Genomic DNA, 26,625 nt, shown 5'->3' on the forward strand with positions numbered 1-26,625 from the left:
TGTATCATTTTAATTGTATTTTGTTGCTTTTTTTATTTCCTTATATTGTGTTTTGTTGTATTACAATTTGCATTCCACATAATTCACACTGAAACACAATGTAAGAAATAAAAGCAACAAAACTGCATTTTAAAATCATTATAATGATTTAATGTTGCCATGTCATGAACCACCTGAATGAAGCTCGTAGACAGCTGATGGTCTGCAAACCACAGCCTGGGAACCCCTGTCCCAAGAGCAATGTGTCTGTAACATTAAGAAACAGTGATTAGTTGTACACAGCTCAGTTTCTATTGCCTTGAGAAAAATGAAAGGATGAAAGGATACACAAATCTTTTCCATTAAACTCCCATTAGCCCCAGCCAGCATGGCCAATGGTCAGGGATGACAGGAGTTAGGAGTCCAGCAAAATTTAGAGGGCTCTCCACCTGCCTGTCTTCAATAACTGTTTGGGCTCCGAGCACAATTCAAAGTGTTGGTGCTGACCTTTAAAGCCCTAAATGGCCTCGGTACAGTATGCCTGAAGGAATGTCTCCACCCCCATCATTCTGCCCGGACACTGAGGTCCAGCGGCAAGGGCCTTCTGGCGGTTCCCTCGTTGCGAGAAGCCAAGTTGCAGGGAACCAGGCAGAGGGCCTTCTCGGTAGTGGCGCCCGCCCTGTGGAACGCCCTCCCATCAGATGTCAAAGAGAAAAACAGCTACCAGATTTTTAGAAGACATCTGAAGGCAGCCCTGTTTAGAGAGGTCTTTAATCTTTAATCGATTGTTTTATTCTTCTGTTGGAAGCCACCCAGAGTGGCTGGGGAAACCCAACCAGATGGGCGGGGTTTAAATAATAAATAATAATAATTATTATTTATTTATTATTATCTATGCCAGTCCCTAACATTGCCAACTCCATCTTCCGCTGGCCAAATCAGGAAGAAAATGACGTCCACATTTTCAGTCATGAAAGCAAAAAGTTTATTCATGGTTCGAAACTACATAGAACTACCACAAGGAAGACTCTTCAATTCAGGGTGTAATCCAGTTAGAAAGTAACACGAAACGGTTTAATACATTAGAATCACTGCCACAAATTATTATTTTTTTCATTGAGTCGATCAGTTTCAGAATCGCATACCATACAAAAGAGAGAAGAAAAAGAAAAAGAAAAAGAGCACCCAACCCACCCACCCTTGCCCCCAATAATACAGGGTGAAATATACAGTACTGAATACTGAAACCTGTCTGCTTTACAATCCATTATTTGTTTTTTTTTTCTCTTTTTCTTTTGCGTGAATTAGTATAGTAACAAGATGAAGAACATTCAAAATGTTTCTCTGTATTTACAAACAGTTTTACTGTTCTGTGTCAAATGTAAAGACCCAATGTTTCCACTTCAAAGCTTTTTTCTTTCTTTTTTTAAATTGTTTTTTGAAAGTTGCCAATGCAACCTGGATTTTAAAAAATGTTGTTATTATTATTTAAAAGATTACAATGTACATTACATTTAATGAAGGGAAACAAAGAGTTAATTACAAGATGCAAGGGGGAAATTGATATAGGAAAAATCATTTTAAAAAAGGAGACGAACTACAGCGTGAGTATTGTTTAGAGGTAGTAGTGAGCACTCTAAGCTAAAGAACATGTTTCTATTGGTTCGTATGAGTTCGCATGAGGTAATAAAGCTGTGTTTTGATTGGTGAAATGTATAAATACTCTTTTGCTACACTATATACAACACTCAGGAGAATGGTGCCCGTTTGGCCTCTTTGCTGCCACTGAGGAACAGTGGCAAAACCCGGGGCAGATGCGCTCAGCACCCGGCTCATACTGTACAACCCAGTGGCTTGGCTTTTTGCAAAAAAAAAAAAAAAAAGAGCAGCGAGCATCTCCATCTCCTGTGGATCATCTGTGCCTGCTGATGACCAACATATGGAGAGGCTTTGCACCATAGTGGACGTTAAAGAAGGGTTAAGAAGAATCAGCATTCTAAGCTACTTTGCGAACAGTGGATCCCAACAAAAGCTAAGAAATGATGATGGAAGCTTCAAAAGCAAACAAAATAAAACCCTATAACACAACTGCCTTTGAAATAAGGGTGACTGAGCAAAACATATCTCCACTCTAAAAGAGATATGAAGAAAAAGAAAGGAAGATTGGACACAATCAGCATCTGAATTTCCACTCCAGCTCTCATTGGAAGTTCAGTTTAGGTGAGGTTACCCACAGCCTGGTTCTGCTGCTTGAGGTTAATCTTAAGAACAGTTCTTACTTATTACCCCTAAGGCCAAGAGGCTAGCGACTGGTAGGCCATCCTTTTTGGGGGGGGGGAGAAAGTTGATAATAAATTATTTTTGCAAAATAGTTACAGGGTTACAAACAATGCTAAATCTTGGCCTAGTTGGATAAAGTGCTTGGTGGTTGCTGCTGTTGTTTTTATTTTCATGGTGTGAATGTGCGCATCTTTGTGATATTTTAGGTACATATACAAATGATTTAAGATACCTTAAAAAAAAAAAACCCACACACAACACATTTATCGAGTTCTCTGGAAATGACAAGGTTTTACAGTAAAGCCAACAGTGGTTGGCTACAAAAAAACAATAACATTTCCTTGCTAGGTCTTCTTTTCCTTCTGGGATTCTGAATGCACCTACAGGAAGGCATCTCAGCTCAGGGTGAACGAAAAGTGTTGTGAGGAGATTAGTTAGAGGTATCAGAGTGCACACTGCCCGGGCCTTCTGTTGGGGAGGTCACAGAAGATGGAGTGGTTGCGTCCTGCCAGCCTCCATTTGCCTGCAGAGGGGGAGAAAGCATGTAATTGAAAAGACACCATCAGGCATATTAGCACTGCCACCGGCAAGCCTTGTGTTCCATGTGGGGCAGCCTTTGAATTGATCTGGATGCTTCAACAATGACAGGATGCCATAGTCAACAGTGTTGGACAGATTCCCTTGTATATTACCGGTTTTGGAACAGCTACACAGGTTGCCAGTTTGAGGCCCATTTTGAAGTGCTGTTTTTATCTATACAGCTTTGGTTCTGATAATCTCAGGCAATGAAATTACAGTGGTACCTCGGGTTACAAACACCTCGGGTTACAGACTCTGCTAACCTGGAAGTAGTACCTCGGGTTAAGAACTTTACCACAGAATGAGAACAGAAATTATGCAGCGGCGGCGCCGCGGCAGCAGGAAGCCCCATTAGCTAAAGTGGTACCTCAGGTTAAGAATGGTTTCAGGTTAAGAACGGACCTCCAGAATGAATTAAGTTCGTAACCAGAGGTACCACTGTATCTGCTCTGAGTGGGTGGGGCAACCCAGTCAAATGGGCAGGGTATAAGTAACAAATTATTATACATTATAACATATATGCTGCTGAATGACCCTCCCCCTACAATTTGAGCAATTCTGAGTAGACCTTATTCCATGTTCCAATGTAGAGGGCAGGTGGGCTTCTATGAAGAGCAAGGCTTTCTTTGCAGCAGCTCCTTCAATGTTTTGAAACCCTCTCCTGACAGAAGATTATACAGTGGTACCTCAGTTTAAGTACACAATTGGTTCTGGAAGTCCGTACTTAACCTGAAGCGTACTTAACCTGAAGCGAAGTTTCCCATTGAAAGTAACGGAAAGTGGATTAATCTGTTCCAGACGGGTCCACGGAGTACTTAAATTGAAAGTACTCAAACCGAAGCGTACTTAAACCGAGGTATGACTGTACAAACTCCTTCACCTGTCCTTTCAGAGTTCTCAAATAATAAGTAGTGCTTTTTAACTAGTTCAGTAACAATCTGGAGTTAGGGGGTGTGCAATGAGGTGGTCAAGTCTGCAAATGACACATTATTCAAGGTGTCAAAAACAAAACCAGGTCATCCAAAAGAACATACTCAAATGATGATGAATGACGAAATGTGCTTTAATTGTATAAGTGTAAAGTGATGCAAACAATGATGAAAAAAGTGATGCCCAGAAACAACAACCTCCTGACAGTGACTGACCAAGAAAAGGATTTTGGGATTATGGTGGACAGCACAATTCATATGTTGACCCAGTGTGCAATGGGTGTGGAAAATGTGACTTTTATGTTAGACAGTTTTAGAAAAGTGATAGAAAATAACACTGCCAATATCATACTGCCAACAAAGAAATTCATGGTTCTATTGTGTAGTTCTGATTGGCAGGAGATTCAGGACAGACAAAAGAAAGCAGTTATTCATACAGTGTATAGCTGAACTCTGGAATTTGCCCTTTGAAGATGTGGTGAAGGCTACAACCTAGGTGACTTTAAAGGGGGACTGGGCAAATTAATCACAGATATAGCTATCAATGGCTACTAGCTGGATGGCCATACAATACCTTCAAGCCTCTGAATACCAGCTGGCTAGGGAACAATGGCAGGAGACTGCTTTATGCTCATGTCCTGCTTGTGAGAATGGAAGGATGGACTGGGCCAGCCCAAGACATTATGGCATTTGAGGCAAATCACAAAATGGTGACCACCCCCACCAGGGAACAAGGGGTGAGTGAAGATCTACATAGGGAACAAGAGTGGGAGGAGACCAACAATGCCTCCTATTCACCAAAAGGCAGCTGCACAGCAGCAGCAGGTGTTGTGTTGTATTCATTGGAGGCTGGATCTGCTGCCCCTGTGGATCCTGCTATCTGAGGCAGTCACCTCACCTTGCCCTCATGGGTGGGCTGGCCTTGCTTCTAGCAAAGACCTTCTTCTGTTCACATGATCCTATGCACATGGTTTATTGAGATTGTTTTATATGGGTTTTGGGAGGGGATATGATTTGTCAATTGGTTGCTGTTTTTTATTGTTTTATCCTGTAAAACACTATGAAGTTTTATGAACAGCAACTCACCACCCAAGGGCTCCCCCTTGCTATGCACCAACCACCTGTCCCCCATTCCCAGGCAACACAAGGCCAAGAGAGCTCAACCCTTGACCTCAGATACTTCCATGTATGCACTAGACCAAGCACCCCCAAACTTCGGCCCTCCAGATGTTTTGGGCTACAATTCCCAACATCCCTGACCACTGGTCCTGTTAGCTAGGGATCATGGGAGTTGTAGGCCAAAACATCTGGAGGGCCGCAGTTTGGGGATGCCTGCACTAGACATTCTGGATTTCCACTTCTCAACATAAGGTCTCTTGCCAGATCCACACCTTCCCCAACATTTCAGATTTTCCAGAGGGACATGACTGCTACTAGGACTACTCACTGGGTGTTTTCTCCACCCATGGATAGTGGAGAAAAACATCACTGTGCCATGCTGGTGGGAGCAACAAGCAGAAGTGTTCGTTAGGTAAGAACAGGCCTGAGTTGGCACTGCAGAATGCGTACTGAGAAACACAGCACTGTAAGGCATATGGTCTACTATGGAAGTGATGATAGACCACTGCTCACTGGAACACAAAGGGATTGTGTTTATTACTAACAAGGTGTCCTATTGGGTTAAGGACCTGCCTGAGAGCTGTGAGCCAAATCGTTCCTGGGCTGGCTCCAGGCTGGGCAACCAAGCCTCCTACAATTACAGCCACGCTGTGCCAACCAAAGGCTAATGAACAAGTTCTTACAGTAAAAGCTTTTGTTCAATTTCTTTTAAAATGAGGGACCAAATCAGAATTAGATAAGATTTTGAATCTTACAAATGGTTATTGTTGTTTTCTGCAAAAAGGAATTTGTGTCTGAAACTAAAGATTCCTGTCTCTTCTCTCACCCCCACAGCCACAATTGCTTCAGTCAAACTAGGAGGCAGAATTGAGTCTTTTGTGTTTTTAACTCTGGCCTGCGGAATTCAGAAGGTGTTTAGGAACATTCTCTTTAAGAAAATTCTCCCCTTTCCCTGCTCTAGGCTTGTTTCCCCACCCCACCCCACTAGGCCCAGTTTCTGGCTCCCTGCCTATTCCAGATGTTGAGCAATGGGTGTGTGCACAGTGTCCAATTCAACAAGGCCCTGGGCTTAGCCAGTGACCCAAGGCTTTTCTAGCAATGTAACTATCTAAAGGGGGGGCGGGTGAGAGAGAGAATAGAGAAGGGGAGAAACTCTAACACAGTTGGATCTTAATTTCATTTTTAAAAGTCTTCCTTCTGGGCACATGTCAGAGCCATTTACAAGGCCAGTTGAGACAAGTCCCGAGCTTCCCTCCAACCGCAATAATCTTTGAGCAAAAGCCAGGAGGGCGGGAGGAGAAGCAGAAGCAAGCACCCTATTCTGATCTATTTTCCAATTACCCACAAACAGAATTCCTCCCCGCTCTCCCTTTCAGATGCTGCTTCCTGTCTTGGGCTGCTACTGGCCCCCCAACGCATTAGACCTGCATCAGCAATAACAGTGCTCAGAAACAAATTCGCCTTCTGTCTCGGCCCATCGAGGCAATTGCTGAAATCAATGTCTGATCAGATTTCTGCTGTGGCAGACAGCTTGTCGCTACATATTTTTATGTCAGTCAAGAAGAGGGAGGCGCAGGCCTCGTGAGTTGGGGGGACACTGAGTGGAAGTGACGGGCGCAGGCCTTACTGGCGCTTGCTGGAGCAAGGCAGGCTGACTCCGAGCGCTCCCGGCACATGATAGCCTTTGCAGGGATCTCTTCCTATGCCCAATACACCTCCCCACCAAACAGGAAAGGTTAGAGCATGGGTATGTTGTTGGCAATATGGCCTTCCACCAAAGCAAGTGGAAGAAAAACCATTGCTCCACTCTGTCAATAATACCTTACTGTGCAGAACATGGAGAAAAGAGCAGTAGCAAAAACCCACCCACAGATCATAAGCCTGATCATAAGTGTGTGAAGGTAAAAGGCACTCTCTGCTTACTCTTCCTGCCTCTCTTTTAGTGTGTTTAAATTTTCGTTTTTTTAATCTTCCCTTCCAACGTATGTAAATCTACTTAAGAGAAGAGAGAAAACTCTCATGCAGATACGAGTCTAAAGATATTCCATCTGAAGTAAACATCATTCCCTCTTTATCCAAATTTATAAACAACAAATGTACAATATTTTTACTCGCCTTGGCAGCTGGGGGAGAGGTTGTCAGCTAGCATTTATCCTCTCCCTCTCTCTCTCTCTCCCCCCCCCACCCCAAATAAATTAATCCTTACTCTGGTGGTTTGAGATTATGCACTGTATAATACAACAGTGCCTTATCAGACCTCATCAGTGAAGATGGAATTCATGTCTGTAAAATGCTGCAGGCAATCAGGGTTTCATATTTTATCATGTTGATAAGGATATCGCAAATTCTCTGAAGCATTTCAAAACACTTAAATGAAAAAGGGAGAAATGTGACTAAAAGGCTTTTTATATGGTTTGTTGTGGGTTATTATGAGTTATTTATAAACCCCCAAAAAGAAAGATTTGACATTTCAAATGGAAAAAGATTTGAGTATTTAATGGGACTTCTCCCCCCCCCCATTGAATGTCTTCAATCACATTTTAAATCATTAATATTTACTCTTTTGGCAAGTGGAAGACTGGGGGGGAGGAGAGGAGAGTGTGGGGAGAGAAAAGGCCTCTGAATCTCTCTCAGGCTATATAGTATTTTATAGACATCACTTCCATCCCTTCATAGCCTGGCTTACTGTTTGCAGGTTCTGTTCCTGCCTCATCAACCATTCTTTCACAGCGCCAAGGTGTGTATTCACAACTGTGCACTGGTGCTGAAGATGTGAGAATGTGCTTGTTTACCATATGATTGCCAAAGGTAATGCTTGAATAATTCACAAAACCACCCAAAGGATGGCGAGTCATATTTATATAGTGCTTCACACATCCAGGGGTGTCCCAAAGCAATTATAGTAATAAAATACAAAAATAAATAAATAATAATATTTATATACTTATGGAAAAGAGGAACGTGAAAGTGGTCATTAAAGGAAAAGTAATCTAAAACAGTGTAAAATGTCCACACAGACCCTCCAGGCAGGATGAGCACCAGTAGCCACCAAAAGCCATAGAACAGACCCTCCTTCTCCCTACAGTGGTGTGTTCCCTTGTGTTCATTCTCCAGGTTGCCCTGGGAATTTGACCAAGATCTCCTTTGTGAGTTCTACACAATTGGTCCCACCTATGCATGTATGCTTAAGGCTTCTGACCATGTGGTTGGTTTTTGATGTAATCTACTTGTCATGCAAGTGACAAGTGGCCCAGGAGGCCAGAGATCACTTGTATGGTGAGCAAACATGAGAGTTAGGATGAAATCATGTAGGCAAGGAGCCATTGCACATACCCAGTGTGATGTGGGACCAAATCCACAACAGCGACATGCAGGTAAAAGGGAACTTCAATCTGCCTCTCAAGACTCAAAGGATATAATAATCTTGGCTTAAGAATTCTACCTCCATGAACTTGGTAGGACTGAATGCATCTGACCAAGTCCATCCAATCCTGCCTCTGTATGGGGACACACAGTCCATTCTGTTGATTCCCATGCAGACTTTTTATGATAATTCCATAAAATCTTTAAAACTTTTTATGCAGAAGTCCAAATTTTATGTTGCAAACCACCTGTGATCTTTGGATGAAGAGTGCTATATTGTGAGGGTGATTGGGGAGATGTCATGATGTCGATTACATGAGCATTGTGCCTCCCTCCCTAAGCCAGGCAGAAGCTTCCTTGGCTTTGGGAAGGAGGTGCCAGGGCTCTGACAGGATGTTAAACTCTCTTGTCTTGTCTCATTCCCGAAGTTGAATGAGCTTTGGGAAGGTGGCGGGAGGGCTACTGGACTTGTTGGAGCATTGTGCTTCCCAGGCTTTGAGAAAGAGGCACCAGGGCAATATTGAGGGGACTAGCCTAGTCCCCCTAGTCCACTGACTTTACATCACTGGCTGCAAGGAGTGGCCACATGTTGCTACCTGTGTCATTGTATGCACAATGGCATACTCAAAGGGAGCTTATGTAGTAGAAAAGATGGTCTGCCCTAGCGGCCTCACCCACACCCATGCAATGTTTCTTTGTATGTACAATTACATCAGAAATGATGTGCGGCTCCTAATGTAACAACAAATGTCTCACAACAAATGAAACTGATCTGTAGAAAACGTAACTTGAAAAAAGAAGTGATGTGCGTCTGCTCCCTATAGTATTTAAAAAGGCATTTTTACCCAGCCCAGTGGAGGTGCTGCAGTTAAGAAAAAAATTAAGGAATTCATAGACCATAGTAGAGCCTCAAGTTACAGATTGTAACAGTGCTTTGAAAGGTTCATAGAGCTGTGGGCTAAACCACAAAGCTATGCCCTACTCCCAGTATTGCTTGAAAGTTTGCGCCAAACTGTGAAGTGAATAAGACCCTCCCCCATCCCCAGAGCACAGGGTTTTGGACCTGTAGGGGGCTTTAGAACTCTACTCCTGCCATGGACTTTAACAAATAATTCATTCTTCCTCAACTTTGTGCCACATATGGAAGGTCACACTCTTGCATCCTGCAATAGTCTACAAGAACTGCAACTGCTGAGATTATCAACTTACACTTTAATGGGCTGCACCAATTCAGACTGATGGGAAGGCTTACATGACAGAATGCTCATTTATATCCCTCAAGTATTTGCTTTACATAGAAAACTAGAATGTTAGTGAGAAAGCTAGGCTATAACACCTCACTCTGACTTCTAGTTTTTTATGCGCAGAGAATGTACAGAGGAACATCAACCATGTAAGCCCCTACCTGTGACCTGAAGAGGTATGGCCCAGACCCAGGTTTTCCACCTTGGTGTCAACGAAGTTAAAGACTGCATGTTCTGTACTCACAGTCCAGGAAGGGGATTAGAACCCCCACCTCATCCAAAATCATGCCCTGAAAAGGTGAGGAAGTCCACCCTTTTACTCCATGAGAAATAAAGGGGGGGGGGGTAAAAAAGAGAAAGAGATCAAATGATACAAAACGGAAACTATCTTTAGTAAGCAGCCCTTGGTTTTTTAACAGAAACATGGTATAATATGGACTTGACTGAACAGCACTTTTTATATCATACAAGATTAAAATTGCTATATAAATAATTAATAGCCATGACTCAGTGGTGCCACCCATAAGCCCTAGATTTAGCTTGATCCACAGTCACATCCTTTCTGTTAATGAATAACAAGGACAAATAACTTTTATGAAGAAAATTATAGCCTTCTAGGAAATTCTACAATGGATTCATTATCATCGAGTTGAAGGGCAGGCTGACCCCCTTGGGTGAGAGAAGTTGATCCATGGGAATTTTTCCCAGAGTGTATTAAGCCAAACTTGTCCTAGCTTCCCATTTGATTCTCCTATTTTGCCTGCTTTTCTACATGTATAAGAAAGCAGGGAAGGAACTCAGATGCACACCACCCACACGGTATCTCTACTTGTGTGCCTGATTTACATTTTGACGTCTTTCCCAAAGACTCCACAAAGGTGGAAGGGATAGATCACATGACAGCCTTACACACTTCAGGAATTGGCACTCTCCTAGAAAACAAACAGGAAATCTAGGAACACAGGGAGCTGCCTTACACCGAGTTGGTCCATTGGTCTGTCAGGCAGCTTTCCAGGTCTTCAGTCAGAAAAACTTCCTTAGCCCTCCCTACCTGGAGTTGCTCTGGCACTGGGTGTCGGCCCTTCCCCAATACCTAAGCTTCTAACAGAGTGACTTTTAACATCCCCACCCCTCAGAAGAGACACTGTCAGTCCATAAGAAAGTTGTTAGGGGTATGGACCAGTCACTACTTATTGATTTGGGTGAGGTGAGGTAGAGGACATACAGTGCATGAGAACAACTTAGAGGGAAAAGTCTCATCTCACAGTAGCAGCACTTTGTGAGTTTGTTTGTTGTGATATATGAAGGCCAGTGTGCCCTTGATATCTTTTAACTCGCAACACCACAAACATACTTAAAGCAATGGCTACAGGCTATAGCAGGCTTCCTCAACCTTGGCCCTCCAGATGTTTTTGGCCTACAACTCCCATGATCCCTAGATAGCAGGACCAGTGGTCAGGGATGATGATAATTTTAGTCTCAAAACATCTGGAGGCCCAAGGTTGAGGAAGCCTGGGCTATAGGCTATAGGCCTATACTTTTTACCCCGGGGTACCTTTCACCGCCTCTTACCAAATTCATATTGAAATTTCCATCTGTTGATTTTTTACATCCTCTCAGCTAAACACTGCTCTTGTGCCCAGCATGGTACTCAAACCCCAAACTCAGCCTTATAAGTTCAGATGTTGGTGGTACATAACAAATGGCTCATTGAAGATCTTTAACACCTGGGCAGGCTGTAATGGGGGAACACTATCTTCCAGAAAATGCAAGTAGCATAGGTTTGTAGGTCAGAGTCAGCACTTTGAATTGTGTCCCAGATACAGACTGGCAACCAGTGAAGCTCTTGGTACATGGGGTACATGTTCTGTAGGTTTCTCTAATGCTTCAAACCTGTAAATAAAATGTATGACCACAGAGAAGAGCATGACAAAAGAAAAGAGGAAGTTATGAGAGCTAGAGCCAGGTTTTTTTTGGGGGGGGAGGTCCTAGCAAACTGCCCTGGGGTGACTTTGTTTCAATTAGTCTACTCTTAATAAAACATAGTTGAATGCAATCAATTTTCTGTTACCTAGCATCATCTTACACAGGGTAGCATTCTTGTTTGCATCACCAAGAGGAGGCTTGGAAAGAACTTGGGACAAGGAGCTTCCTCTCCCAGAGAGCCCTTGTGTTCCGCACACTATGAAGCTCAAGTCCGCAGCATAGGAAAATAGTGTTAACAAGTGCTGCAATAAATATGTATCAGTGACTCCATTTGCCCAACATCATGCATGCCATTCTCCAAACAATTGTTGCCAATGGTACTCACATTTAAATTATGTGGACTGTACAGCGAATTTCCTCCCAAGCCATCACTGTATCCTCCCGTCTGATTGATAACATGACGCAGTGTATCCACCTGCAAGGGCAGATGAGCAAACAACAATAATCTCATCATTAAAAAAAAAATCTACCAGCACACTAACACTTAAAATCCAAAATTATTTCTAACATGGAAAAGAACGGGGTGGGGGTTGATGGTGATGTGTGTGAGAGAGTTTCACAGAAAGACAAGCCTATCAATCTAGGGCAAGTGGCACATGTTTGTAAGATAACTGAACGCACATGCTAGAAAAACCACACATAAGGAGGCACAACTTTCCTCAGAAGGATATGTAGTGTACCACAGATTTCCTTTGGGATCCGCTGTGCAAGCCCTGTGTCCCTACCATATCCAAAACAAGTTGCAGAGCCATCCTCAAAACTAAAATTGATGCCCTTCATAGGGCAAAGGCTTGGCTCAGGATGAGCTGCTACTGCATGTCTTGGCATTACTCTCTCTCTAAGGTGATTCTGGCAGCACAGTTCTGAGAATTATGGACAGTATAAGAGGGTGAAGTGCAGGGTACTGGAGCAGGGAATTTGCAACTTGCCCATATTTACTACTTCAGGGTGGTTTACAGAACTAGGGGGGCAGGCAGAATGTTCAGTTTGGTGAGATGGCAGGAGGAAGTTGCTTTGGCACATGACAAGATTTTTCAGGATAACAGCTGGGGGTTGCTAAGGCCCAACAAGAGAGGGGGAACTGGTGATTTACAGGCAACAGCAGTGCCAATGAAGGGATTTGGGGAGGAGAACTGCAAAATGAACAAGGTTATTCGTTTTAGACACCAAAGACTACCTCCCCCTCCCTGTCTTTGAAGCTCATGTGAATATACTCATATGGCACACATTATTTCTACAGTACTTCGGCTAGCCAAGTTAGAGGACCAGACACTATTCAGAACACTGAATCAGTACCCCTTAAACTAACAAAGACCTCTTAGTTCAGTAAGCATCTTGTGCTGCTTTTTATTGTCAGTGTCTTAAGGGCTAGATTAGCTTTCTGCTTTTTTTTCTTTACATTAAATGAATGCTGATATTATATCAAGGGATCTCATATCCAAATTTTTTACAGTGCCAGACTTTTGGCCATGCGCCATTGCAGAAAATTCACAGACCTGGAGGTCCTAGAGATGAACAGGTTAATCTTGTTTGAAAGAGACTAGAATGACAACTGAGAACACAATGCATTTAAACACACACACACACACACACACACACACACACACACACACCCCCCTCTGACCTATATCAGTTTTTGAAATTAACAAAGGGAGATTCCATAAACAAAGCAAAAAAAAGAAGAAGTCACAATAAATAAAAGCTTTAGCGTTGATAGCCAAACAACACACCCAACCCAACGCCATGAGCTCAAGCCAGAGCCGAACTGCATTCACAAAGCTTGAAAAGTTTCAGATTGGGGAGAGGGAGGAAGCCAGCTCTTTTCATTGGCAAGATTCAGTGCTGAGAGAAGCCAACATTGATTAATTTTTGTAATAAATAGGAAGGCCCAATTAAAAGGTGGAAATTGTTGTTGGATTGTTTTTGTTTGTTTACCTTTTATTTTTATCCTCTTTTAAAATAAAGCGCAAACCATACCCTGCTAAAGAGGCCTTAATCGGGGGGAGGGGCGTTTTTCTCCTACCTGTGATTGCACATTGGCTCCGACTTGGGACCCCTGGTAAGAATCCCCATTCAGACTCTGCATGTTCATGAACATGTCCCCAGAATTAGGGAGGTTAAAAGAACCTGAAGAACCTGGAAAGGAAAGAGTTAAGTAGCTGAATAAAAGAGAGTGGCAAACATCACATGTCTACCCCAAAAGACCTTCAAAAAGACAAGGGGAATAAGGAGGATGAGAGAGGAGAGGAGAGGAGAGGAGAGGAGAGGAGAGGAGAAGGAAATCCTTTGCAGAGAATGACATCCCGTAAAATCAAAGAGGGCCACAGACTAAGAGAGATCAACACAAATGACTCAAATGAATTTCATGAAGCAGCATATCATGTACCCCAAGTATTTTTGGACACTTTAGATTAAAAACAACAACAAATGGGGCAAGATTTATGAAAGTCATAGAGCTGTTAAAATCTAAAGTTCTTGATGGTCCTTTAAAAAGAAACACTCAAGGATATCTTGAAGATTTTACATTCTTTACTTAAAATAATAGTACCTTTCTTGAGCTACACCTACAGACTCTGCCTTCTACCATAATATATATCAGATATAAACATGCTCTAGTTTCCCAGATGCTTGGAATCTGAATGAGATAGAGAATTTAATTCATTATGTACCATGGGAAACAATGGGTGGAGATTTACTGTGAAAATCTGTTGGACTGGGAGTTGTCTCCAATGGTTGTCTCTGATTGGTCAAGGATTGTATCTCTCTGGAAAACATTGGTCATCATGACTAACTTAAGGTATACAGTCACACCTCCGTTTACGTAACCCTCTGGTTACGTAAACTTTGGGATGTGCGCGCGGCAAACCCGGAAGTATTTTACCGGGTTTCACTGCACACACATGCACAGAAGCATTCCTCAGGTTGCGGAAACCTCGGGATCTGACCAGACCTCCGGAATGGATCCTGGTTGCCACACAGCCCTGAATGTAATTCTCCTGGGGGCTTTCTGAAACCAAACTTGCTCAACATCTTCCAGAAGTGTTCTAAGATCTGGTTCATACATGCAGGCTTATCACTTGAGCTTAAGGCACAGACTTCCATGGACTAAGCAAGGCTTTCCCATGTGAGAATGGGCCATCCAGTATGTTACTACTACAGACAGAACTTTGGCAGCACCATCAACACAGCACTGCCTATGAATCCTCAAGTGACAGTAAGTAAAGGCAGATAAATCAAGCAACATCCCTCCATGTGTGATTTGGCTGTAGGACCTTCATTCCAGGATGGACTTTGGCAATTGGGTTCTTCATGCTGCTATGTGTTTACATGTAACATTTCACATTATAAGAACTGTTAATACTAGGGAAGCCATGTTTATCTGATTATACTGAATCAATGACCCCCATGAGTCAGGGAGGAGTTTTAAAACAATTTGAAAATATAAATGGCTATAAAAACCGGAAAATGGCAAAAATCACCTTAAAAGGAGCATCTTAAAAGCACTCTTTTCTCTCACACACAGACATAGCTGCCAAGTTATCCCTTTTTTAAAGGGATTTTCCCTTATGCTGAATAGGCTTCCTCGCGAGAAAAGGGAAAACTTGGCAGCTATGCACACAGAAGGGAATGTCTTTTCTAAGAGGATTCCTGCTATGGTGTCATCTAAAAGTAATTGTGTTTACCTGGATACTAATACATGCAAATTCATTTGATAGTTGATCAACTAAAACTCATACGGTTAACTGATTAACATTGATTTTAGCAGGCAGCAGCCCTAATAAATACTAATCTGGCTGTTTTATAATTCAGGCTCCCGTAAGCAAAGAAATGGGAGTTGGAGCCAATTTCCCAGGGCAGTGGAGAAACAGACTTAAGGTCTTATAGTGCAGTTTTGCTCTAGATGCAAAAGAGCTGCTTTGTGCAGAAGTTCTTAGAAGCTACATACACTGCCCCTTCCCAACCCCCAGGCAGTGGCTCCCTTTAGGTGCCATCACTAAATACCCAAGCAAAGCCTTATACTGAGCATGGGGGTTTAATGCCTCCTTAGGATGGAAATGGCTGCTAATTGCTAATTAAGTTGATTTGTTCTCATCAGAAGAAGCCACCTCTTATTGAGTTTGTCACTTAGCTTTGCTATTTCTAGTTTTAAGGATGCTTCTCTGGCTTACACTGCATCAAAACACAGCAGCATTTGCTTTGGTGCAAACATAAGAAGAGATGTTTCTTTGGACTACTGTTTTCTTGTTAGTACTATATGCAGCGGCACCACATTGCCAGGAAATCCTCCAAAAAGGAAATCACAACAACAGACAACCTAATATTTGCTCACACTTCTTTCTTACTATTCTTAGGACTCATCCAGACTTTCTAGGCAACTCGCTTTCCAGGCCCAGGCCCATGTTTTCTATTCCTGTCTCTGGGCATTTTTTTTTTTTTTGGTTCCGTCACTTTGCCTGGGAAAACCCACTGCTTACCACTGCAACAGAACAAATGGAAATTGGGTTTTCCATGGACTGCCATTCGTACTGATTCAGTGGTAAACAGGGGGTTTTACCCAGGAAAGCAGTGGAACTACAACAAAAACCGCTTGTAGCTGGACCTAGAAAGCACAGACCTGTGCCTGGAAAGCATGGCACAAGAGGAAGTCTGGATTAGACCTAACACTTGATCAAGGAGAGCAATTTTCAAGCTTGCTACCCCCAGGGAAAAACTGTATACAGTGGTACCTCAACTTACGAATGACTCGACAACTGAATTTTTCGACTTACGAATGGGGGCAATGGTTGCGCGCTTATGAATGTCTCAACATAAAAAAAAAACACGGCGGTTTTAGATAGGGATTTTTCGACTTACGAATTTTTAGATAGGGTTGCTTCGACTTACAATTTTTTCTGTTTTCAATGCATTCCTATGGGAAATTTCTGCTCCTCTGAGAGAAATACCCACCTCCCACTTCCAGCTTTGCTTTTAACATGTGAACTAGGTCATGCCATGAAGAAGAGGCTGGTACATACCAGAATTTGGTGTGGTGGGTGAATTTGTCTGGTTGTTTTGGACAGCTGCCGCCACAGCATGCGCAGCTGTCACTGCTGTTTTTGCTGCATAAAGGTTGGCTTCTTCCTGAAATTTCCCTATGTTCTTCTTGTACCTGATTCTCTTGTTGCCAAACCAGTTGGATACCTGCCACAGAAAGGAGAGTACATTTTTAAATCAAAGAGAGACCGGAGGGGGAGGAGCCAAATCTCCCATGGTGTTTTGTGGCAACAAATGGGACACTTCAAGACATCTGTTCCCGCGCTTCCAAAACAAAAACCTCAGTCTTCACTCTAATAAAAGTGGCCACTTAAATCCAGAATGCAATAAATTAGGGCTGAATACAGTTTTGAAATCAGTAACTCAGATCAACTAAAACTTAAGGTGGAAGGAAATTTAAACTGAAGGCATGTTAAAGTACAGGCACACTTAGTACTTAACTTTGTGGTGTTTTTTAAATTCCATTTTAGTGCTTGAGTTGAAAAACATGGAAGACCACCTTTCTGTTCAGCATTCAGTGATAGCTTTCATTTATCAAGTTGTAGAGATGCTACATTTCCTACCTCGAAAAGTCACCATGGGGGTCTGTCACCACACCAGAACCCTCCCAGAATCATTACCAAGCCTTCGAGCATTGCTGGAATTATTAAAAGGAAGGGTTTGAGCTTGATAAAACCCATAAGCCCCACCCTATGGCTCCTTCAATTTTAGCAAAGTCATGGTCCTTGTAGCCTTATAAAGAGTGGACCCACCCCACCCACCCCCGGTAATTTGAGGACTGCCTCAGAGTACCCAGAGTACCCAGTTCTTGTCTGCCAATTGTGTTCAGAAGCCCAAATGTTAATCTACAGAAAGTGTTTCCTTCACCACTGGTCAAACTTGAGGCCAGGCCTTATATTCATCCCTCTAGCTTTCTGTGGTGGGGTGTGGGGGTGGAGTAACAAGAAGATGACTCCCTTCCACAATTCCATAATTTTTTATCCTCTTACGGAGCCAGCAAGTTCCTACCAGGAGTATAAGAAGCACTGGCTGCCCTTATTTTGTTGCTAAACATACTTAACAATTCCATGGTAGCAGTTGCCTTTGGACCTTACCAGGCATTCAAAGCAAAACCACTGTAAAAAAAAAACCATTATTAAGTGGAGCTGAGAGGGGGTGAGGGGGGAGGGGGAGGGAGGGAGGGAGAGAAATATATAAAAGTAGAACAGAGGGAAAGGAAGAGGGAATTTTAAGGGGGAATATGCAATTGTTATTTGTTATTTGGGCTGGAACAACCTTGGCAGGTTGGCAAACAGAAGTGAGCTCAGTCCAGTGCAACAATGAGGGTGGCTCAAATATAAATCAATAATGGATGAAATGTTGCTTTGTTATCTCCCTTTGAAGATGGCTTTGTTGTTGCCAAGCCAGCTTCTAAGACTCTACCTATTAACCCGCCCAAAGGTCATGGCCGGAGCAGCTGAAACAAAGCCGCTGGGAAAATGGCATGCAGAAACTATTTTCTGATCTTGGCCATTAGGGGAATGTTCATAATTAATAACTGTAGTAAATAACTATGAGAAACTCCCTCTCTCACTGGCAGACAAGGCTGTGTTCTCTTATGTCCATACCAGGGCATCAATATAACAGAAACAAAGTCCTCATCAAGCTGATGTACAACAGCTGAAATTTAGAGATGGTAACAATACAGTCTTCACTAATGGTGCCCTCCAAATATTTTGGACTACATCTCCCATTAACTACAGCTAGCACAGCTTGATGAATAGTGTAATAATAATTTACTCATAAATGACCAAGACTGTTATCAAGACAGGCTGCAGCTAAGAGGATACTTGTTTCTCCCCTCAGTATTCCCATATTCATTCTTGACCTCTTTCTTCTGGGCCTTGTAAGTAAGGTAGGTGCTGGTTGCTAGCTGTGCAAATACGTCTGAAGTGAGGGTGCGGATTGCTGATAGTATGGAGGCATTTATGGTTGCCCTATAGCAATGAATATTCTGGGGCAGGGTGGGGAACTCTGCTAGTTGAGATTTCCTAAACACAGTCTGTTACCTTCCCCTCCCTTTTAGCTTCCCAATGGGGAAGGCTCCATCACTCAGTAGGAAGAGCACATTCTTTGCTGGCAAGGGGTCCCAGGTTCAATCCCTGGCATCCCCAGCGAAAAGGATAGGGAAGATCCTTTCTCTGCCAGAAATCATGGAAAACCATTGCCCTTCAGAATAGAACGGCAAGCCTGCTCTAGTATAATGCAGATTTCCAGAGTCTTGTTGCGGGGTGGAGCTTGGTAAAACCAAACAATTAACGTATTTGTCTAGAGCTGCCACATCTTTTGGTACAGGCAATCATTAGCTGGACATTTTATAGCCTTCAATGGAAAGTAAGGACACAACATGTGCTGCTTACGGTACATTATACTTTGACGGGAAGAAAGGTTAGCAATCTGTCCTTGTACCCCACCCTGCTCAAATAATGTTGGGCTTTGTGATGCTAACCTTTTAACTGGTCAGAGTTGGTTGTTAAAAACACTGCTCAACTCTACAGCTAGGATCAGGCATTTTCACTGTGTGGGGGAAAAAGAGAATTCTTTCTTGGTTCCATAATGCTGGCATTTGCTTTAACATAAATTAATGAAAGGCCCCCAAGCTTTAAATGCAATAAGTGAAGGTGCATCTTTTTACATGCTGCATTCCCAGGACGACACACGGCTGTATTGTATATATTGCACTTAATATTACCTTGTCAGTCAGGAAGCAATAATACATTAATGAAAGCCAGCAAATAATTACTGTGGACAATCCAATTATGGCTTTATTAACAGTTTCATAATTGCAGAATCTCTATACGTCAACCATATTGTCCGTGGATATATAAGAATCTGGTGTTTATGCATACCTCTGGACCAATCAAACAACAGCCATCACTAATAAAGGCTTGTTTAATTCTCACAGTAAAATTTTAATATCCCTGCAGCCTGGGGAAGGCTCAGCGAGTGGATTTGTCGGATCGTTTCCACCCTGCTAGTCCCACTACTTCTTAATCTTTAATATCAAGGCAATTAAAATTAATGGCCACTCATCCAAAGCCACTGTGGGCAGTGTTGCCTTGACATCCGTTGTTTGATGGGATTACCTAGAGGTTAAACTAACAAGCAAGGTTTAATTGGAAGCAATGAAAGGAGCAGTGGATCATACGTTATGTTTAACCTGCATTCCACATCCAAATGAATACCTAAGCCAGAGCTAGTCCCCCACCCATCCACTTCCATCAAAAATTGTACACAGAATTTCTCAATTTATTATTTTACTTTCTCATTTAATGCAACCCATTTTCCTGGAGCTAAATTCCAGGAAAGCAGAAAGTGACTGCTGAAGCCAAGAAATCTTTGCCTTCTTGGCCTTTCATGAAACATGCTTGAGGAACAGCCACAAAAGCTCTGCCCACTGTCTGGAATGCAGAAAGGGTTGGCAGCCATCAAAGCCACAGTTATGCTAAGCATCCTGGTTCCTTCTGGAAACATCTGGGTGAATCCTTTGTAGCAATAGTAGGCATCTGGGGTTTCCCCATTTACTCTGAGATGGTTTGCCACTGACAAGACAGATGCACAGAGGCTAATCTCATCCCTCAAGCATACAGATACAGTGGACATTTAAACCAGCTCCCATATGAGCTTCTCTGGATGCCAAGAGTAATCAGAGGCCTTGCTCTGGGTCCTTCAATTTGCTTTAGAGCCCATTGATGTGAGAAAGGGAGTGAAGGCCAACTGCTACCATTGATGCATTGGGTATGTTCTAGTCTAGAACACTCTGTTTACAGCAGGGGTGGGGAACCTGTGGCCCTCCAGATGTTACAAGATTCCCAATAGCTCCTGCCAGCAAGGCCAAGCTTCAGGGATTTTGCTAGCTACAGTTCAGGAGTATCTGGAGCACCACAGATGCCCCCATTATTGGTTCCTATGGTTCCAAATTCTTCCTCAAACTTCTAGGAACTCTGTATCAGCTACAGAGCACACTGTATATGGCCTAATCTTATGACTGGGGAAATTCAGGGTCTAACATCTCTCCTTGAATCTGCTATTCTGTCACCAAAGAAAGGCATATTAGTGGGGTAGGAGAGCTGTGGAAAAATCACATTAGGCAACCAATGCATTTAGGAGGCTTAGTTTGATCAGAATCGAGTATACACTCGATAACACAAAATACATGACTTCTGGGAAATGAACCACTATATCTGCTAGAGGGCCATGAAAATTTGTGCCCTGAGTGTTTTAGGCTCATCTACCCATGTAGAATCTGAAACCAAAAGGGGCACCAAAGGGGCACATTGCCAGATGTGAAATATATTGGCATTATTTTCAGCTCTCTTATCCCACTATATATCCCCACCAGTTTCAGGTATATCCATCTGGGGAGAATGCAATAGGTCCTTCCCTTTCCCCGTGTTTTGTCCTTAAGGAACATTTTAAAGACCTGATGCTAACTTAGGAACATAATTCAAATTAGAATATTAAGAAGAGTGCAAAATTGCAGCCACAAGCAAAAGAGTCAAAAGTGACTTTTTTGGCAAAAAAATAAATAACGTAATGCAAGCTTAACCCATATTGGGTTATTATCTTGACCGTTTCTGCAGAAGTCAATAAAGAAATCCAAATCTAATCAAGAGAGGCTGCAGTCTCTCTTGACTAAGGTGCTGCTTGTGCCAATCTGGGAAGACATCACTCTCTGAAAATGGGATTTATGAAGACCTTTGGAGTAAGCAGAAAGACTTATGGGAAGCTTGGCTATAGGCTATCTAGCTGGCACTATACGCATATGGCCAGCTAGGCAGAGACAAGTTTGTAGTCTGAATATGTGGATGAGGCAATGGTGTCAGAAAGAGGGGTTTGGATTGGTTTGGCACAGGGGAACATTTTGGGACAAGCCTGGTATATACAAAAGAGATAGACTCCACTTGAACCAGGATAGGACCAGATTGTTGGTGCTTAAAATAAAAAAGGTAACAGAACAGCTTTTAAACTGATTGCAGTGGTCAGATCCAATTCAAAACAAGTGTCCCCTCTGGGATGATGATGAAAAAATAATGAAAATTTCAGTGGGGCAGACACAAAACCAGTTCAGGTGTCCATGATAGCAATTTATAGAGGCCAAAGCACCCCAGGCCAAAACACAAGTGCCAAAGATTCTTGGAGAGAGACACTGCATCTAAGTGTTTACATGCTAATGCCAGAATCCTCCAGGCCAAGACAGGTGAATTGGAGTGCTTGGTCTTAGAGGATAACATTAATATAGTGCAGTAACCGAAACCTGGTGGAATGGAGAGAACCATTTGGACTCTGATAAGGGTTACCAATGTTTAGGCTGACTCATGCTGGAGAATGTGGTCCTGCAGCTGATTGCAATTGTCATGCATTTTCCCATTCATGTTCGCTGCAGCTGATGTGGGCTTAATATCAGACTGCACTGTAGTCATGACAGAGTAAGAGTAACGAAACATTACAAGGTATTGGGGGGAAAGGAACTCAACAGTGGAAATGTTGTTTATGGAGCACTATTAAGCATCCCACTGGGGAGGCCAAGGGAAACTAAAGTGTTCTTAAATTTGTTCAGTAGCATGCAAAATGTTTGTATATTACATTGTAGCCTGCATTTCTCCCATCAAGGCACTGACCAGACAGCTATCTGTTTAGTTTTGGCAAGGAGGTTGTATCATGCACCCTCAAGACCTTTAGGGTAGCATTCTTAAAAATTGTGGCCAGGGAATAGATTCCACATCAGCTTCTTCATGGAGAAGCATCTGCACATAAGAAGAGTCCAGCATCCTGCTTCTCACAGTGGCCATTCAGGTGCCGCTAGGATGCCCATAGGTGGGGCTTGAAGAAAATTAGCCTCTTAGCCCTGCTGTTGCCACCCCATAAGCATTTGTTACTGAGTGCATACTGCCTCTGAACCTGGAAATTCCATACAGTCACTGGAACTAGTAGCTATTTATAGGTCTATCCTCAGTGAATTTGACTAATCCTCTTTTAGAGCTGTCTAAGCTAGTGGCTGTCACCACATCTTGTGGTAGCAAATTCCATCAATTAATTAACAGCTCTGTCCATCCTGGATCTCCTGCTCATCCATTTCACTGGATGATTCCTACTCCTGGCATTATGAAATAAGAAAAGCTTCTCCCTGTCCACAGTGCATAATTTTATAAACCTCTATTAGATCCCCTAACCCAGTCTATTTTTCTAAGATAAAGGTAAAGGGACCCCTGACCATTAGGTCCAGTCGTGACCGACTCTGGGGTTGCGCGCTCATTATTGGCCGAGGGAGCCGGTGTATAGCTTCCAGGTCATGTGGCCAGCATGACAAAGCCGCTTCTGGCAAACCAGAGCAGCACATGGAAACGCCATTTACCTTCCCACTATATCGGTTCCTATTTATCTACTTGCATTTTGATGTGCTTTCGAACTGCTAGGTTGGCAGGAGCTTGGACCAAGCAACGGGAGCTCACCCCGTCACAGGGATTTGAACCGCCGACCTTCCGATCAGCAAGCCCTAGGCTCAGTGGTTTAGCCCACAGCGCCACCTGAGTCCCATATTTTTTTTTCATAATGCATATTTTTCTAAGATAAAAAGCCCCAAATACTTAAGACTTTCCTTTTAGGGAATGAGCTCAAATCCCTTCGTCATTCTGGATGCCCTTTCCTAGCTCCATAGTACCCCTTTTTGAGGCAAGGCAACCAGGGCAGTACAACGTGTTCTAAATGTGATAGCCCCATGGATTTATATAAAGGTATTACAATACTAACAGTTTGTTTTCAACCCCTTACCTAATCATCCCTAACATGGAATCTGCCAACATTTTCATTTTGTTATACAGAGATTTCTGGGACAAACTCCTAGGGCATGCCCTCCATTACTTCATACACCTGGAATGGGGAATCTGTGGCTTTCCAAATGTTGCTGGACTACAACTCTGACCATCCTTGACTACTGGCCATGCTTGCTGGGGCTGATGAGAGTTGGGAGTCAAACAACATCTGGGAGTGCCACAGGTTCCTCATCACTGCCGTAAACTAAAGAATATGTCTTGGAACACATCCAAGGCTCCATAATGCAGGGAGAGACAGGTGGCAGTTGTCAGCTGTCCTTAAGAAAACTTATCTGCCATTACACATGTTACCAATGAGGAATCCTTGAACAGCATCCAAAGAATTGTAGAAAACATTTTGAAAGCTACTGCTTTAAGAAAACAAACAGAAGATAAAATAATTCCAGAAGTAACATTTTATAGAAAGCCAAACCATTCTAAACGTTTGACTCATCTACAAATCATTCTGGGAACTATTATCTTCACATCTCTCTCAGTTCCTTCATGTGTTAAAAGTTAGTTTAGTTTGTGTGTGTGTGTGTGTGTGTGTGTGTGTGTGTGTGTGTGTGTGTGAGCACAAGCCAGTGTGTACAAGATAAACCTATTTAGTAGCACATTTTTCATTAAAACAAACTATCCCCACATTAAAAAAGAACATCATTCGGCTCCCAATCACTGAAGGCCAATTAATTAATTGGGCTTAACTGTATATTACATTTCAAACAATACCCTTGCACTTATTTATCATGTTAATTACAATGTTAAATAAAAAAGGCAATAAATTATTACTTAAATCATCAAGATGCACAACTGTAGGGAGGTTGTGGCTCCGATTCTCCTCCCTGACAAGGACTATTACTTGCAGGAAAGAAAAACATTTGATCTGAGACAGCGATGGGGATCACTGAAGCATCATTATTAAAAATAAAAAAGCAGGGGAAGACTGCAAATTTATGGACCACAAACTGCAGGCAAAATTTCTTGTTCCACTTCTCCTTGTTTATCTGTAGTGCATGCTTTATGCCCTGCTCCTAGTTAAATGTTAACAGATTATGAAATTTGGAAAGGTGGAGTTGCATTTCTGGTCTTTTTAAAGTGTTTTTTAAGTTGGGGTCCATTTCCATGATACTGTTTTATTGCTTTTATGTTGTGCTTTTGTAGAGCACTCAAAAGACTTTTAAATATTAAGTGGTTTTTAAACAAACAAACAAAAAAGAATGCCCAGGTCCTGGAAGGGTGCAAGGAGAAGAGGAACAGCTGCAATCCTTTGCTCCCTGGTCTGCTCTCATCACCTGAAGGCTTACTGGTCTCCACAAATGCCTGCCTGCATACTAAGATTTTCAATAGAGGCCCTTTTTAAAGTGCCTTCGGTAGCCGAAGCATGGAGGGTGGTTACAAGGGAAAGGTCCTTCTTTGTGACAGTGCACTTGCTTGTAAATTCTCCCCAGGACAGGTGGCCTGGCACCTACCTTGATGTAATTTCTGCCCCTTTCTGCTTTTTCCTGTTTTGTTTGCTTTGTTTTTTTAATATGAGTTGTTTTGTCTCTGCAGTTTTGTTTGTTTTATTTTTCTTTAATTTTGTTTATTGTTAATTAAATAATTAATTGCATAATCTCAAAACAGACACACACACACACACACACACACACACACACACACACACACACACACAACGCCAGCTCCCTCTTTATAAAAGTTTCAAATATATAGACTTAACATATCTGCCTAACCCCTCTCCCCCTCCTCACCCATACTTGTGCTTGAAGCCATGTTACATTACCATATTAGCAAAGAAGTGCTCTGCTCTTTCATAGGGGGTCTGCCAGACACTGCTAGAGAGACTAGACACACTTGCAGCCACAATAACTAGACACCTCCTCCTCTCTCACAAACACATGCAGAGCAGAAAGATCATGGACAACAATGCTCTGTGTGGAAGAAATTCCCTCCTCCCTAATACTGCATCTCCCATGCTATTAAAATGAAATTGTGTTTGATACTCATTTTAATAAATACGTTTGGCTTAATATGGTCCTTGAAAAATCTGATCTGTGTATTATTTTATATGTGTGTATCCAAACAGATCTCATCCATCTGCTCTCTGCAGCTTAATGCTAAGTGAAACCACAAACGCTTCCTGAACTCAGGAAAACTGGGAGCAGCAGAAAGAGGAAGAAGTAGGCCATGGAAACCACAAACGGTAAATAGGCTCTCCCCAGTATGTATTTTTAGCATGAATCTTCGTATTCCTCAGAGATGCTAAGCAAATAGCACAATTCTGAAAGAATAGAGCAACTGTGTGCTTTCTGTAACGTAGTAAGATAACTTGGACCAGATTTATTTTTAAGCTCAGCCCCGACTGGCAGCAGCCTGCCAGAGTCTCCAAAGTAAGGTGTGGGTGTGGGTGTCTGATTCGTATGAATCACCAAACACTCAACCTTTCTGTTCAATAAATAAGTAGTCCCATCTACGATTACAAAGGAGCATTGGCTCTTACAGAGTTTAATCAGGCTTGAATAGTTTGTTCCTTTGTAGCATGTAACTCTTGTTTCATTTGAGAAGGCCTTTTTCTTTTTTAAAAAAATAAAAAAATCATATCATACATGAATCACGCTTTTAAATTCTAATTAGTGTCTATCGGCACAAGTTCTCCCATCAGCCAGAAGGCCTGAGACTCAGAGAAAGCTTTAGGAGCGCAAAGTAAGTGGAGTGGAAACAACACACCCTGGGGCTGTTTAGCTTGTCCAATTGAGCCAAGACAGGAGGCTCCTGTTTGTGCAGGGAGAGGGGGGTTTCTTCAGCACACACACCCCAACACACTCCCAGTTCTACAGAGGACTCTGGGCCTGACTATTTCAGTTCTGTGATTGTATGAATGAAACAGCCAAAGGGCAAATTGCAGCATACACTGCTAAGCAAGGCTTCCCAAGTTTCTGCTGAGAGACAAGAATGAGGATTGGGGTGGGGGAGTGAGGAGAAGCGTGCATCCATCTCTTGCCCCCAGGACAACAAAACTTGGTGGTGCAGCAGCAGGCGGCAGCTGTGGAGTGGTGCGGAAAAGAGGATATAATGACTGAGTGTGAAACGAGAAGAGATGAACATTTAAAGAAGAACAAAAAGCTTTCTGCAGGGCAATGTTTCTTTCCTGGAAACTTTCTTAATTACTGCGTTTGGGGGCAGGGAAAACAAGGAGGTGAAGGTTAATTTTATGTCTGCTGTTGAAGGAAGTTGTAAAAGGTAGAACGCCTGTACCACAGGCAC

General features: G+C 42.6%; 1 protein-coding gene across 4 annotated transcripts in view; it reads right to left on the bottom strand.

Moving 5' to 3' along the window:
• Nucleotides 1-947: 947 nt before the first annotated feature.
• Nucleotides 948-26,625, bottom strand: part of PBX3 (PBX homeobox 3) — a 224,048-nt gene continuing 198,370 nt past the window's right edge. For 3 of the 4 annotated variants that reach the window (XM_035112891.2, XM_035112892.2, XM_035112890.2), the window contains exons 7-10: nucleotides 16,495-16,660; nucleotides 13,503-13,615; nucleotides 11,805-11,894; nucleotides 948-2,782 (exon numbers count right to left, since the gene is read on the bottom strand). In XM_035112891.2, coding sequence (XP_034968782.1) covers nucleotides 2,690-2,782; nucleotides 11,805-11,894; nucleotides 13,503-13,615; nucleotides 16,495-16,660 — 462 coding nt within the window. In that variant the 3' untranslated portion in view covers nucleotides 948-2,689. The remainder of the gene's footprint in view (nucleotides 2,783-11,804; nucleotides 11,895-13,502; nucleotides 13,616-16,494; nucleotides 16,661-26,625) is intronic. The other variant, XM_060270281.1, reaches the window with a different exon arrangement.

The sequence above is a fragment of the Zootoca vivipara genome, chromosome Z, assembly GCF_963506605.1.
Source record: "Zootoca vivipara chromosome Z, rZooViv1.1, whole genome shotgun sequence".
NCBI classification, from domain to species: Eukaryota; Metazoa; Chordata; class Lepidosauria; order Squamata; family Lacertidae; genus Zootoca; species Zootoca vivipara.